The sequence below is a fragment of the Palaemon carinicauda genome, chromosome 20 (genome assembly GCF_036898095.1).
Source record: "Palaemon carinicauda isolate YSFRI2023 chromosome 20, ASM3689809v2, whole genome shotgun sequence".
NCBI classification, from domain to species: Eukaryota; Metazoa; Arthropoda; class Malacostraca; order Decapoda; family Palaemonidae; genus Palaemon; species Palaemon carinicauda.
This window is the reverse complement of record NC_090744.1, coordinates 96,366,631-96,383,752: the sequence shown is the minus strand read 5'-3', so window position 1 is coordinate 96,383,752 and position 17,122 is coordinate 96,366,631. Positions and strand designations below refer to the sequence as shown.

The 17,122-nt window shown below is 40.6% G+C and overlaps 1 protein-coding gene across 3 annotated transcripts in view; it reads right to left on the bottom strand.

The window, feature by feature from the left end:
* Positions 1 to 17,122, bottom strand: part of LOC137614331 (gamma-tubulin complex component 6-like) — a 184,980-nt gene that overhangs the window by 83,454 nt on the left and 84,404 nt on the right. For 2 of the 3 annotated variants that reach the window (XM_068344095.1, XM_068344094.1), the window contains exons 15-17: positions 7,613 to 7,805; positions 5,355 to 6,603; positions 1,958 to 2,044 (exon numbers count right to left, since the gene is read on the bottom strand). In XM_068344095.1, coding sequence (XP_068200196.1) covers positions 1,958 to 2,044; positions 5,355 to 6,603; positions 7,613 to 7,805 — 1,529 coding nt within the window. The remainder of the gene's footprint in view (positions 1 to 1,957; positions 2,045 to 5,354; positions 6,604 to 7,612; positions 7,806 to 17,122) is intronic. The other variant, XM_068344096.1, reaches the window with a different exon arrangement.

The window sequence follows — 17,122 nt, the reverse complement described above, 5'->3', positions numbered from 1 at the left end:
TTATGAATCCTTCAAACTAAAGGTATTTTATTCATTCTAAGTTGGAATGAAACTTCATAAAAAAATGAATTTCAAAACAAGCCAATAAAAGCGATATTAAAGTAAAAAATATGTTACATGAACATTCCCTACATGACTGGATCATCTGATGACATATATGATGATAAAAGTTGCCACAATCAAATAAGCAGAGTACACAAATTAATATCCAAACATGCTGAAAAAGATTTAAAATACTAAACAACACCTACAGTGTGTTTGGTTTAACATTTTACACTAATGCAATCCACCTCTTAACAAGGATGCACTAAAATACACCAGTTCACCACTATCACAAACTGAAGACCTGTAATGTTGACTAAATTTTAACAAATCCAGTCCATAATGTGTGTATCTACAGAGCAAGCATGACCAAGCCCTGGACAGACCTATTGGTACACAAGTGGTAATCCTTCCTGCAGCTAAAAATGTAAATCTCTTTTCTTTCCTAACTATCCTGACATTTTAGCATAAGCTATTTTGGTAGGTGATGTTAACCCTTTTGCTCTCTTGACCTACCTTATCAGAAAATCTCTTTCCTTATCTAATTATGCTTCAAAAAACAAATACAGTAAGATCACAGTTGCACTAAGATTAGGTGACTTACCTCAATCACTAATGTTGATGCTTTTACAGTATATCAATTACAGCAAGATTACAAGGACATCATAATGAGAAGACAGACTAAGTATATGGTAACTGTTCTTACGATACCTATAAAGTACCGTAATGGAGTTTTCACCTAAATGGTAGTCTTACCAGAATTATCAGCAGTGATATCCCTAACTTGTAAACTAAAGCAAAGTTGTAAGTTCAATATAGAAATAAATTCCAGAGCAATTTCACCGTTGCAACGCTAAAAACCGTACCAGACAGCATACTTATCATACGAGGTGCAAGCATAGTGAAAACAAATTCTTCCAAAAAAAATTCTACCTTAAAAGTGTCTGCTAAAAACCTAATCTCTCTCCATTTTATATGTCCTTTTCTTTCCAAATTGAGGTGATGGCAAAAATCACAATTATATAAAGCTATAGTTATTAAAAGTTAATCAATCAAGATGTATATTTTCAACTTATTCCATTATCAATCTATTTCTGGAAATTTGGGTTAAAATTACTAAACTATGAATGCACATTGCAAAATATGAAAATAAGGACTGCATAGTACAAAATTATCTTATTATATAAAACCACTGTACTTATAGTACTACAAATCCATACCTTAGCATTGATACACAATAGAAAAGAAGATTTCAACAATTATAAACTCATCATTCTTAATATTAATACAACACAACAAAAGCTACAGAATGTGTGCTGAGTTACATTTAACAAGAGGAAAATGGTATTGAAAAATAGCCAAGTTGTTGAGTTGTCCTTCTATCCCTAATCACTATATTCACAATTTACTCTAGCCAAAATGTATGCAACGATTTGGGGAGGTCGGCCAACCCAAGTAAAGTAGAACTGAACCTCAAATATTCATTTTGTAATTTGGTTTAGACTAAGGCACACTACAAATCTATTTTTACTATATTCAAAAGCAGCTACATCCAGAAATGCAATTGGCTAAAGTCCTCTTCAGTTGCACATTAAGCTTTCCAAATATTTATTTGTGCTATACTGCTATGATTTACCTAACCTTGGTTTATGGCTATGGTCACACTCTGACTTGTGTTGAATTATGAGACACTTCTCTACTGAAAAATTCCCATAAACCTTAATCCATTAGGTCCCTTATCAATGGAAACTAGAAAATGTGAAGACCTTGACAGTGAACCTCATATTTCCAGTTTTTTAACCAAGATATCATAATATGAAGACGGAACATTTATACGGAAGCAAAGTAGCTTTACATGCTTGGATGATTGCTAACATATGAAGGGCATTCACAAAAAGTTGAAGAATAGACCTACATGTTTCCAGAGCAGTTTGTGAATCACTGCATCTGAAGCATGACCATGAATGCTTCGGCCACGCTCCTTCAGAACTTCTCCACCCACCTTAGTCAGTCAATGAGTGCATCAAAAAGGAGCAAACATATTTAGATTTCATAACCTACACACACAATATTAAACTCTGAGCAATATTACAATAATACAATAAATATAAACTTAAATTGTCTGTCGGTTTTCTTTGATCAAAATAATAATGCCATTTTCAAAAGGAAAATTTTATTTTCCATACCACCCTATTACTTATACTTAATACTTTTATGCTCATGTAATTGTTCAAGATGCTACAGTTCCTTTTAAAGCAAAGGAAGAAAACAGAGTACATGACATCCATGGGTGAGTTTCATGATCTATCATAGGCTCATTCTCTGTATTGCCTGATTTCTTGATGCAAGAAATTAGCACTGACGAGGTGAGTGCTAATTTTTGTATGAGAAACTTATTATATTACAGAAACCACTTTTGTTTAAAACAAAAGTGGTTTCTGTAACATAATCATGTCATCTCAATTCAAGCAGGAGAAACAATCTGCTAAAAGCTAACTAGCTGAGACTTTTGGTAACTGCCCTTAAGATCTTTAGAATTAATCTTAGGCATTAAAAGGTTTACCTCTTAAAGATAATAAGGGAGCTGTGTTTTAAAACATAAGATATGGAATGCAAAAAAAGCTCAAGTAGGCTTCAAATTGTGTTCTGAGTTAGTATGTCCATGTTCTTTTAGGGCATCAGAGAATACTACAGGCTGGGACTCCTGCAGACTTGTAAGAGTCCCCAGGATGAATAGTGAAGTAAAGGAAAGAAATTATCCAATATTGTCATTATTATTATTACTATTATTATTATTACTTGGCGCTGCTGCTTCCTCCGGTGCCTTAGATGACCGCGGAGGTAGCAGCAGTAGGGGATTCCGCGTTATGAAGCTTCATCTGTGGTGGATAACGGGGGAGGGTGGGCTGTGGCACCCTAGCAGTACTAGCCAAACTTGGTTGAGTCCCTTGACAGGCTGGGAGGAACGTAGAGAGGAGAGGTCTCCTTTTTTTGTTTCATTGTTTGATGTCGGCTACCCACCAAAATTGGCGGAAGTGCCTTGGTATATGTATGTATGTAGCTAAAATCTTAGTTTGAAAAGCAGGATGCTATAAGCCAAGGGGTTCCAACAGGGAAAATAGGCCAGTGAAACAAGGAAAAATTAAATATTTTAAGAACAGTAACAATATGGAAATAAATATTTCCTATATAAACTATACATACTTTAACAAAAACTAGAGGAAGAGAAATAAGATATAATAGTGTGCCACTGTACCCTCAAGCAAGAGAACTCTAACCATGACAGTGGAAGACCACGGTACAGAGGCTATAGCACTACCCAAGACTAGAGAACAATGGTTTGATTTTGGAGTGACCTTCTCCTAGAGGAGCTGCTTACCATAGCTAAAGAGTTATAGCCAAAATGGGATAGCATTCCTGATTACTTGCTGCTCGGTACAATCCATGACCCCTTGGTTCACTAGAGATACTGCCAAACTGCTGTGACAAGGCAAAGTAGAAGGCCCTCAACACATTGAAATAATAGACAAGTGACGCACCGGCTACAGGTGAAGTAGCTTGATATTAGCTACTTGATATCTGAAGTAGCTTGATTCTAGCTACTTTATATCTGAAGCAGCTTGATTCTAGCTACTTTATATCTGAAGCAGCTTGATACCAGCTACTTAATATCTTTAGTAGCTAGATACTTGATACTTCTCAGTGACAGGGTCTGCAGCAAGGATGAATGTAACTAACATCAATCCTAGAGAAGAGTTACATTATTCAAGAGAAGGCAGTTCAAATACTTATTTCAGTAACAAAAGTCCAATGAGAGATCATCTTCAGTATAAGAAATCCAGAAAAGACTGAACTAACAGCTTGTATGAATGCTTAATAAGACTACTTATGATCACTTAAGATTCTAACTCAGAGATTTTACGGAACCTTCTTCAATTACTGATATAAATACTTCATATCCTCTGGAGAAGTCTCCATAGATCTATATCTTAATGAGTGCAAATGTATAACCTTAATAGCCGAGAAAAAAAGAAAAAATCAGATCCTTTCATTGTACATATATGAAAAGTAGTTCCACTTTTCTTGATGTACTAGAAGGCCTCCAATCTAAGATTTGGGGTAGTCCCAGTTATTTCCTTTACAAGCCTTTGCCTCTAAGGTTCTGCTGAAAAGCATTCATGTCGGAAGGTTAAGAATTACCAGATTCCTTAGAATACAGAGAAGTTTGGTAGAGGCAAGAGCTTTTTCTATCCAGAGAATTCTGGCAAGAACAGATGTAATTATCAGGAGGCTGACAAACTACTCAAGCTGTTAACTAATCAAAATATCCGTTACAATCAAAAGATCCATGGAGACAAGATATGAATAACATTACATCAACCATGTCCCAGATATACAATACATGAAAAATGAAGGAAAATAGAAAAGAACAACTTTAAGGCAAAAAACCATTTCAAGATTTATAGTGCGTAATACACTCATTCTCACAAGTGCAAGGAATGCCTTACCTACTCTAGACCATGAGATCCACCCATACATGTTCAGCATCACAGTACCAGCAAACTGGTGTTTTCTTTCTTTCTTATAAGATGAACTGAACTATAAGTGATACTTTCATGAGCATAAAAGATCTAATCAAAAGTAACAAGTACCTGTATGATGCCTCTTCTAATATGCATTTCCAACAATTTGCATTAAACATTAGTCTAACAGCACAATATATGACCTTGAATTGACAATAAATTCAGTAATGGCATCTGCTTTTACACGGAGTAATCAAATGTGATTCTTAATGATTAGATTTAACCATATTTTGAAATCAAACTTAATATCATATCTTAGTTACGCCTGGTTTTTCAAGAACTTTTGGCCGATTTCATCAATTTAACATATCAACGTTGACAAAAAAATTACTCAATCTTTGATAATTAGCAGTTACATATGGATCACAGAGTTAATTTCTTTTTACTAACAACTATTCAAACCTACGTACTACTATGTGAGATTTCTAAATTAGGCTAGTATGACAAACCTGACAACAAAATACCTAAAATGTGAAAATTTTAAATAATTCTAATATATACCCCATATTGTCAAACCATTATAAGGCACTTATATAAATCCCATTTAAAATAAACCTTTCATTATACTGTCAATACAGTACAATACTGATTATATAAAACACTGTACTACAATAGTTAACTAATTCAAAAACAGAAAACAGAGAGAAAATTACATACATTAGTATGAAAATAATCAATATACTCTACTGTAGTCATAAAATAAAGGCTTGAAGAACACTTGTGACTTACCTGATCTATAAGAATTGGTTTATCTTCATCAGGTGTTGAAAAAACTGTCGAACCAGATGTTTGCCTATCATATGAAGAGCAAGATCTAAAAGAAGAATTGCTGGTAGATGATACCTGACGACTATAAGACATGCTGTCTGTTGAGCTTTCAGTCTTACTTGTATTTAATTCTGCTAATCCATATTCTGTACCCAAGACTTTCTGTTTATTTATCACAGCTTCGGGGGACAGAATCCTCTGCGAACGATTTATATTTGCAAAATTTTCCTGCAAAGTTGAGGAATGGAATTCCTGACCAAGAACTTTCTGCTTTATTAGTGCAGCTTCATGCCGTGTTTCTTGATACTGGGTGAAATTGTTATTTCCTATTGGAATATACATATTGCCATTGTTAACATCTTCATTGATACTGTCCAATCCAGTACTGATATGATATAAAGGTTCATTACGAACTTCGGTTACCGAGGGAGGCTGCCTTAGATTTGAATTGAGCTTATCAGAGGAAAGCACTTCATTGCCCAAATTACCATTCTCATCATCGCCATTACTCACTTTCCTACGAACTTGTGATGAGGCAAAGTTAGCATTTGTATCTCCTATGTCAATGCCATACTCCTCTCGCAGAACTTTCTGACGATTATACTCGGAAACAGTCTTGAGCCCCTCATTACTCGGTGAAGCCTCTTCCTCATATATTTCTTCCCTTGGGCTTTGTAACAGCTGAGGATCAAATGACTGCCTTTTTTTACCATATGAACTGCCCCAAGAAGGCACTTTCCCTCTCATTGATGTATCACTTCGTTCTTGAGACTTCACAGGATCAATTTCCAACTCAGGAATGTTTTCGTCATGTGGAGTATCAACAAAGTCTGAGGAGGTGCTCATTCTCGAAACGCTCATGTCACAACCAGACGTTGACTCTTCCGTCGGACTTGGTTCCACATACTCAATGCGGTCGCGGTCAATTCTGAGGAAACCCTCATTAACAATTGAGTCTTTGGTCTGAAGTGGATCACCCCTGGTTTTCCCAAATAAACACTCGACTTCAACTTTCACATCGGCAGTATTTTCTTCCATTATATTGCCATTCTCTGTTACAGTGTCCTCTTCTTCTTTAGTCCATTCATAATGCATCAGGAACTTCTTTCTTGCTTCATTCAACTGCAGGCGATCCACCTTCCATCTGGCTAGAGTTTCTCGCTGCTCAGCAACTTTCATAAGTTTTTCATAGTACTTTTCAATCTTTTCCCTGAAAAGAAAAAATAATATTTTAATACCTAACCAATACATTTTCATAGATACATGTATTACCCGAGGTCTAAGCTCTTGGTAGGATTCTTGAGTTTAAATAAGAAACATACAGTACAACTTAATCAAAACTAATACATGTCATTAAACTTATATAACCTTAATGTACATATTTTATATGACTCACTAAAACAAAATAAAGTATCCCTTCCTATAAACAAATATTAGGAATACTGTAGATGTGTCATGGGATTACAAAACCCTGCAACATTTCAAACCATATTTTGTATGCCTTTCTTATCTCCTTTTTTTTGTAAACATTTGTTAAAGGTAAACCAAATTAAAGCATATCTTTTATACCTCTCGGTATGAAACAAGAATGATACATATCATGTTACCTGACATATCACAACAAATAACCATAATAAAAAACTGTGATGCACCTTACTGTTCCTCAAATTTGCTTTCAATTTTCTACCCCTGTTTCAAACACTTTCTAGATATCTTACCAATTCCCAGTTTTTCTTCACTACCCTTGATCTCAAATTATCAACCATTCCATATCATATTTGCAACTCAATTTCTCACCTCAAAACTTTGCATCCTTTCTCTGATCTCTCTCACTATTCAACCAAAGATGTTGAACAGCCATGGAGACAACACACTTAATTATCACTTAAAAACTATATGAGCTATATCATAAGCAACAATTCTACTGTGATATAAAATAGTCCTTAATTGAGAATTGCTAGTATTGTCATGCATACCTGTAAACTGACTGAGACAAACTGTTCTTTTGTTACTTATTAAGTTATTTGATTCACTCTGTCCTTCTTAGATCATCCATACAGTACTTAATTTCTTATGAGAACAAAAATCTTTCAATTAGACACACCTACAACTAAGGTAAAAGTACATTTCTGTCCACTTAGACAAAATCTTAACCTCATTAGTCAAAATGGTGGATTTTACTTATCATTCTTTATATAAAAGTACAAATCACAACCCACCTCAACACGTCCTCACAATCCTTTCGCTTTTGTTCAATTTCTTCCCGTTCCTTATCCACTCTTCTCTCTTCTTCAAGCTCAAACTGAAGCTGCATCTTCTTTCTTTCTGATGCTTTTTCCATCTCCTCCTTAAGCTCTTTCAATTCCAGCTGCTTTCTGTGTCGATCCTGAATACGAGCAGCTTCTATCCTCCCTAGTTCGACAAAAGAAATTACTCAATGTGTTGAGAAATGTAAAATTTAAGATAACGAGATAGTTGGAATTGAGAAGTGGGTACATCTCAATGTGCATGTTGGTTAGTAATTCATTGCTTAGCAGTTTACATAATGACCTTTACCTGACTCCAAAAGATAAACAAATCTAGAAAGGCAATACCTGGGGGTAATGCCAAAGGTCTAAAGAACAAAATTGACTGCTAATCAAAAATACTTCACAACAAAGAGTAATCACGGTATATCTAAAAGTAAATGACTTATGACAACATAATTATCTAAATAAGATACAGCTTAAACAGGAGTAACCATAATAGATGTGCAACAAAATTATTCAAGAAAAATCATATTTTCATAATAAAATAAATCTTTTAATATACTTACCCGCTGGTTATATAATGGCTAAAGTCCCCGACGCCCACGGCAGAAAATTCAAAATCTCTTGCGCAGCTTAGTGCATATGAGCCAGGTGTACCCCAGCGCCCTCGCGGTACCACAGGTAGAACTATACTCAACCAATTCAGATTTTCCATGCCCCATGGTCTCTAGAGGGGAGGAGGGTGAGTCTAAAACTTAAATAACCAGCGGGTAAGTATATTCAAAAATTTATTTTATTATGAAAATATCATTTTTAAATATAAAACTTACCTGCTGGTTATATAATGGCAGATTGACACCCATTGGTGGCGGGTCAGAGACAGCTGCATAATTGGAAATTCACTTAAGAGTTACATAAACAATTTAAGTGGTTCTAACCTGATAAGGAAGCTGACAGCAATGCTCTGCCTCATTTTGTCTGCCATCCTTAGAAGATCCAGTGATCCACTCGGGGCTGATGATCTCTAGGAGCTGTCAAACGGTACAACCACCTATGACATGACAGGACCTCAACTAATACCCTTGTTCCGGGCGCTCTCTAGGAACAAAATGACCACCTGACTAGGTCAAAGATTGCGGAGGATTGCCGAGCAATCTTCACGTACAATCATAAAAATATATATAACAGTTCCAAGAGAAGAACAGGGGTACTAGGAATTTAGGGAAATGTAGTGGAGAATGTTTCACCTACTACTGCACTCGTTGTTGCAAGTGATCCCAAAACGTAGAAGTCTTCATAGAGACTGAACACGGTAAAAGTAATGCAAGGCGAATACAGGATTACCCCTTCACAAGACTGTATACGCGATTCTTTGCAGAGAACAGTTTAGTTTAAAAATTACAGAAGTTTCTACAGCTCTAACTTCGTGAGTCTTTACTCTTTCAACATCTTATGATCTGTCACCCAACCGTGTGGAAGAACCTTTGTATTCAAAGTCTACACGAGATGACAGAATGTTTAGACATGAACAGCGCAGGCTTCTTGACCATGCACCTAAGAGTTATGAATAGACTCTTAACTTCTTTGTTCTTGTCCCAATAAAACTTCATCGTTTTAATCGGGCAAAAAACTCTTCTCAGCCCATCACAAACCAAATTCGAGAGAATAGTGATCCCGAAAGATTTAGGCAATGGACGAGAAAGATGTTTATTAATGACCAAGAATCCAGGTTGCAAGGTACCTATGGCTTAACCAATGTGAAGTCCGTGTTCTTGCTAAAAGAGTGAACTTCACTTACTCTCAACTATGGTAGACTTACTCAGAAAGTCTCCAAAGTTAGGCCTTAAAAAGAAACCAAGTGTAAAGGGTCGGATCTGTCACTACCGCGAAGCTCCAGAAACGAACCCTAAATTTCAGGCTGGAGCATCTTGCTCATGCCTCTAAATCCTCTCAAATGATCTGAGATGATCTATAAAGTCTCTATTTGATAGAACCAATCTTCTGCGTCTGAAGACAGATGCCCGCATATTCCTGTACCCTTTGATGGTCGAGGAGGGAAGAAAATGTGTTTTCTTCTAAGGTCTAAGAAAAAATAGACCACTTGTGTTAGAGTTACCTAATGAAGAGCCGGCTCTAGCTCTACACCACTCCATAAAGCACTCTAATTGGGTTGGAAAACCTTGAGGCAAATGTCCTTTGTACAAGCGAAAGCCTCAGCTGTCTCCTTCGAACAACCCTCTAGATCTTAGGGGTTTTCCGAAATACTGGAGGCAGCTAGACCTAAAGCTCGATGGTTTAACATAAAACGTTTGTGAACCTGACACGGAGAAAAGGACTAAAGACATGCTTCCAGCATGCACCCAGCATGGTCCCAGCATGAGTCCAGAACAGTTCCAGCATGTTGCCTACACTCAACATGTCGTGAGAGAGAATCGGGATCTAGAACCGCCTCCCAAAACTCTTCCATATAGGTCGCAAGAAACCGATATTAAAGCTAGGCTTGTTGAAAAGAAGCGTCAACCACGTGAACCTCATGCTGTGAGGTTAAGACCTGATTTGTGTGTAATCAGCGAGCATTCAACAAACTTAAAGCCAAAGCTTGACAAGAGGGAGCGTTAGCTGCGAGGCCAGAGAGACGCGAAGGAGAGACAATAGTCTGGTTAAACTGCTGTGAAAAAAGACTTGACTGTATGCGTCTGGCATGCGACCATAATGTCGCATGTGGTTGCATTTCCGTAAGGTATCAGCGTGCTGTATGCGTTCACCTTGTCGTGTGGGTACAGCGCTGTGTGTGTGCCCCGCTTGTTGTAAATCTACAGCGTACTGCGTGGAGGCGACAGCATCGCATCCGGTCATTGACGGAAAGACAGAACTGATTGCCGAGAGTTGTCCACGTGTAGGATGCGTCCGTATGAGTGATAGTCACGCGTCCCGCAGAATGCGAAAATGGGACAATTTGTTGAAAGGATCAACTTTGACTGTTAGCGTCCAACATACGACCAGACTGGCGTCTGCGTCTGGGACTGCGTGAGGAAGAGACCAGAACTTGCGTCTGTGTCTGCAGACGTCTGCCATAAGAGAGAGACCAGACTGCTACAAGCACCCGCTCTAACGCTTCTCGTAACACGAGCATATCTCTGGGAGGAAGCGTTACTAAGCATAGGAGAACTATGCCTTCTGACACAAATCGGAAAACCATTTTTTTGATCTATGGTAGTCCTTAGACTCTTTAGGAGAAAATTCCCCCCCCCCCCCCCCGAGAATCGTAAACGCTAAACACAGATGAAATAGACATGTTTTAGCTCAGACCAAATCTACACTCGCGGGGTAGCGAGTGCGCCAGCTCAAGCATGGGCGAAGGCCGGGAGAAAACATCAACCGCAGTCCTGTGAGTGACCTGGGAGAGTCCCTATTACATTTCAAGCGCGCCTTGTGCGCGAACTGAACGTATCCAATGCTGTGAGACACCATCAACAGTAGTCGCTAGACCTCAGAAGAAAGTAATAGACCTTTCTCCAAACTGGGAAAGGAGAAGAAGTGTGAACAGAAGCAAACTGAGCACCTTTTCCCCAGAAGAACTGTCTTACACAATTCTGATGCTGACAAGTCGCCTTCTTCCGAAAAGAAAAAACTTCCAGCGAACGTTAGATACTGCAGGATAAGTAAATAGAAAACATACGACTCCTGAAAGGTCTTGGACAAATTGATTGGTGACTACCAATTCTAGGTTATGCATCTTCGATGTGGACAAAATCCTTCCTCCCTGGAAGTGAGTCAGAATCCAGAGGAAGAGCTAGGATTGTATGTGACTTGTCTGACTTCCGCTTCTCTCGCGGAAGAAAAAACACACTCGATTGCTTCCTGTTCAAGCATCAAAACACGACTGCTGCGAAGGTAAGTTCTGTTCGCGTGCATACATGACGAGTAACTACCTAGTCTGGTAGACAGGGAAAACGTAGAATGTTATTCTCGTCAGGGAACTGCATTCTAATATGCAGAAAACAGTTACAAGGTCCCTGATACCATAGCGATGACGAACTGATCGCTTCAAGACATTACAACTCCGCTCTTTTCAAGATACTATGTCACATGGTCGTGATGTCATAGCTCGCCAATCATAGGCGAAGAAAAGAGCATTACTTCATCGTTCCAAAGTGGAGAGAGACCGTCTTGGACTGCATCAACAATATCGCTCGGCGGAACAGACATTTAATGCACAAGGTCCGCGAAGAACCTCAGCCTACCGACCTTCCTTCTCCCAAGGGTTGGAACGTAAGTTAGAGATATAGGACTAGTCGAAACGAGGAGCAGCAGGTAAAAAATATGAGGGAAACTCTTCAGAAAAATTCTCATGAGTTTCTGAAAGTTATTCGCATCCTTTAACAATCTCTATCCTAGGAAGAGAAGTCTTGATTCTTAGGAATCCACTCCTTATGATTCTGAATTCAGACCTCAATACTTAAGGGTTTTAATTCTAGTTCTCCCAACAAAGAGTTAGCCCAGCAGGCCTTGGTCCGAGAATATAATATCTTTCTAGTTAAGATTTATTTCTTAATATAGCGCCTGAGCAACAATAACTTAACACTAGACGTTCATGGTAAGGTAGACATCAAAGTCTATAGTCATAGGTAGCGTAGCGTCCACCCCGATGCTGAAGCGTCCACACTGATGCTGAAGCGCCCACACTAGCGCTGAAGTGTCCACACTGACGCTGAAGCGTCCACACTGGTGCTGAAGCGTCCATACTGACGCTGAAGTGTCCATACTGACACTGAAAGCGTCTACACTGACACTGAAAGCGTCTACACTGACGCTGAAGCGTCCACACTGACTTGGCGCTTCGCTCCATCCCATCGAAGTTCCGTTTCCGTTGCCGCACCATTCCGATGACGCTTCGCCGGCTCTGCTGCCTGGCAAACGACGGCGCGTCTGTATAGAATGATACTAGGTGCTATGAGCCGTCGGTTTGAGTCGAGCAGTCGAAGTAAAGCATCCACTTTCCCCCACCATTGAACATTGCGGTTGGTAGGCCGCCTGTGCGACGAGTCCTCACCGTTAAAGACACGACGCCTGTGCGTCCGTGTCAAAGACCGGAATCGAGACACCCAACCGCACTGTTAACGGCAGGCTGAAAAGACTGCATAAACGAAGATAGATGCTGTTTCATGCCTAACTACAAAGATCAAGGATCAACCTTAGGCGAAACGTATACAGCATTATCTTCGTCGAACCATAGCGCTAGCCACTGTCGAGAGACGACACCCATCAGGTGGGGTGGTGGCACTGCGTCTGCGCCGCATGAAACGTAACACACGCAGAACGAATCTAATTTTGTTTTCAGCTTAGCGCCTTTGAAAACACTAATAACTCGCTTTATCTATAGCGAGGGTGAGCGTTCTGGTGATCGACAGAAAACGCTCGAGAGGACTTCAGTTCGGGTCTAAAAGACTGTAACGCCTGGTTACTCTCTCGATTCCTTTCGCCGTTTGACTTAACATCTCCCCTGGGTCCGGGAGCTCGACAGAGGTCTAAGGCTAGGATAACGACAGGTCCGAATTGAAGCACTCTCCACTGAATAAAATTCACTGCACAATTTATCACTAAAAAATTTGCACTTTACTCTTTGGCACAAAGATAGTTTCATAATTACCTGAAAGCCAAAGTATACACTCTCTCAAAGGAAATGAACTCCGTGGGGAGAGACTTATAACTCTGTCACTGGACAATTGTTTGAATGGGAAAGCAAAAGTACCGAATCCCATATAAATGTAACAAAATATTAAATATCAAATATTACCTTAATAGATATAATAATTATAAATTAAAATAAACCCTTAAATTAAGGGGTTCCAATAAAAGATGAATCATCACTCGCATCATTGGAACATCTACAAATAAAATACAAACAATTTAGTATTCCGAAAACCACCAAAGCAACAACGATACATAGAATCGTGCGCTACGACGAATATGATATTTTAATTATAAAATAAATTTTTGAATATACTTACCCGGTGAATATATAGCTGCAACTCTGTTGCTCGACAGACAAACTCTACGGAAAAAACTCGCCAGCGATCACTACACAGGTTGCGGGTGTGCCCAACAGCGCCATCTGTCGACCAGATACCCAGCTCTTATGTAAACAAAGACTCAATTTTCTCCTCGTCCCACTGCGTCTCTATTGGGGAGGAAGGGAGGGTCATTTAATTTATATATTCACCGGGTAAGTATATTCAAAAATTTATTTTATAATTAAAATATCATTTTTAAATATTAAACTTAGCCGGTGAATATATAGCTGATTCACACCCAGGATGGTGGGTAGAGACCAGTAATATATGTTTACATTTTATGAGCTAAGAGTTTTTTATTTCATTTTAGAAGTTATCAAAATAACAAAAACAAAATAAATAGGTACCTGGTAAGGAAGTCGACTTGAACAATTACTCTGCCTTTTAAGTACGTCTTCCTTACGGAGCCTCGCGATCCTCTTAGGATGCTGATCGACCCCTAGGAGCTGAAGTATCAAGGGTCGCAACCCATACAACAGGACCTCATCAAACCCCTAATCTAGGCGCTCTCAAGAAATGACTTTGACCACCCGCCAAATCAACCAGGATGCGAAAGGCTTCTTAGCCTTCCGGACAACCCATAAAAGACAAAATTTCAAGAGACAGATTAAAAGGATAAGGAATTAGGGAATTGTAGTGGTTGAGCCCTCACCCACTACTGCACTCGCTGCTACGAATGGTCCCAGTGTGTAGCAGTTCTCGTAAAGAGACTGGACATCTTTCAAGTAAAATGACGCGAACACTGACTTGCTTCTCCAATAGGTTGCGTCCATTATACTTTGCAGAGATATATTTTGCTTAAAGGCCACGAAAGTTGTTACAGCTCTAACTTCGTGCGTCTTCACCTTAAGCAAAGTTCGGTCTTCCTCACTCAGATGTGAATGAGCTTCTCGTATTAGCAATCTGATAAGTCTGACCAAGCATTCTTTGACATAGGCAAGGATGGTTTCTTAACTGAACACCATAAAGCTTCAGATTGGCCTCGTAAAGGTTTAGTACGCTTTAAATAGAACTTAAGAGCTCTAACAGGGCATAAGACTCTTTCTAGTTCATTGCCTACGATCTCCGATAAGCTGGGAATATCGAAAGATTTAGGCCAAGGCCGAGAAGGCAGCTCATTTTTGGCTAGAAAACCAAGTTGCAGCGAACAAGTGGCTTTTTCCGACGAAAATCCGATGTTCTTGCTGAAGGCATGAATCTCACTGACTCTTTTAGCCGAGGCTAAGCATACCAGGAAAAGTCTTAAGAGTGAGATCTTTCAGGGAGGCTGATTGTAACGGCTCCAACCTGTCTGACATGAGGAATCTTAGTACCATGTCTAAATTCCATCCAGGGGTAGCCAAACGACGCTCCTTGGTGGTCTCAAAAGACTTAAGGAGGTCTTGCAGATCTTTATGTTTGGAAAGATCTAAGCCTCTATGCCGGAAGACCGATGCCAACATGCTTCCGTAGCCCTTGATAGTGGGAGCTGAAAGGGATCGTCCTTTTCTCAGGTATAAGAGAAAATCAGCTATTTGAGCTACAGAGGTACTGGTCGAGGATACAGAAACTGACTTGCACCAGTCTCGGAAGACTTCCCACTTCGATTGGTAGACTCTAATGGAAGACGCTCTCCTTGCTCTAGCAATCGCACTGGCTGCTTCCTTTGAAAAGCCTCTAGGTCTCGAGAGTCTTTCGATAGTCTGAAGGCAGTCAGACGAAGAGCGTGGAGGCTTTGGAGTACCTTCTTTACGTGTGGCTGACGTAGAAGGTCTACCCTTAGAGGAAGACTTCTGGGAACGTCTACTAACCATCAAAGTATCTCGGTGAACCATTCTCTCGCGGGCCAGAGGGAAGCAACTAACGTCAACCTTGTCCCTTCGTGAGAGGCGAACTTCTGCAGTACCTTGTTGACAATCTTGAACGGTGGGAATGCGTAGAGATCCAGATGTGACCAATCTAGGAGGAAAGCATCTATATGTATTGCTGCTGGGTCCGGGACTGGAGAGCAATAGATTGGAAGCCTCTTGGTCAGCGAGGTTGCAAAGAGATCTATGGATGGTTTACCCCAAGTGGCCCAAAGTCTCTTGCACACATCCTTGTGGAGGGTCCATTCGGTTGGAATTACTTGCCCTTTCCGACTGAGACAATCTGCTATGACGTTCAAGTCGCCTTGGATGAACCTCGTTACTAGGGAGATGTCTTGACCTTTTGACCAGATGAGCAGGTCCCTGCGATCTCGTACAACGTCAGTGAGTGGGTACCTCCTTGTTTGGAGATGTACGCCAAGGCCATGGTGTTGTCCGAGTTAACTTCCACCACTTTGCCTCGAAGGAGAGACTTGAAGCTTTTCAAGGCCAGATGTACTGCCAACAGCTCCTTGCAGTTGATATGCATGCTCCTCTGACTCGAGTTCCACAGTCCTGAGCATTCCCGACCGTCTAGTGTCGCGCCCCAGCCCACGTCCGATGCGTCCGAGAAGAGAACGTGGTTGGGAGTCTGAACAGCCAGGGGAAGACCCTCTCTTAGGTTGATATGTCCTTCCACCAAGTCAGACAAGACTTTATCTTTTCGGAAACCGGGATCGAGACCGCTTCTAGCGTCTTGTCCTTTTTCCAGTGAAAAGCTAGATGGTATTGAAGAGGACGGAGGTGTTGTCTTCCTGGTGACACAAATTGTTCCACGGATGACAGCGTCCCTACCAGACTCATCCACAACCTGACTGAGCAGCGTTCCTTCTTCAGCATCTTCTGGATGGATAGCAGGGCTTGATCTATTCTGGGGGCTGATCGTCTTGTTGTTCAGCAACGTCCTCATCAGAGGGTTCCTCATCCGAAAACTGATGAGGAAACGGCAACGGAGTGGGCAACGTCTGGCTCGCTGAGTCCGGTCGCACTGGTGCATGCGTGACGGAGCCGGACGCAACATCATGGAACTGCTGCACAGTCTGTGAACTGTCAACAACCATGGGTGCGCGAGGAAGCACAGCGTCCACCCGAGACTGTCTAGACCGTCTGGGTTGTGCAGTCAATAACCATACCGGGTTGCTGAGGTTGACGCACTGCGTCAAAACAAGTCACCTCTGCTGGTTGTTGAACGTCCTGAACGTCAACAACCACCTCCGAGCGTCGCTTAACGTCAACGTGCGGCTGGCAACCAACACTGGGTCGCATCGGTGGAGGAACCACCTCAACTGGCAGACGCGAGAAGGTTACCTCAGCGTCAACAGGGCGCACAACCGACCGGTTGGAAGGTTGTTGGCCAGAAGGTTCGGCAGCAACCTTCTCCGCATTAAAGTCCTCTATCAAGGACGCAAGCTTGGACTGCATGTCTTGCAGCAAAGCCCATTTAGGGTCTACGGGAGCAGGTGCGGCAACAGACGGGGTTAGCGACTGAGGCGGTACCGCTTTCCATCCCTGAAAGCCTT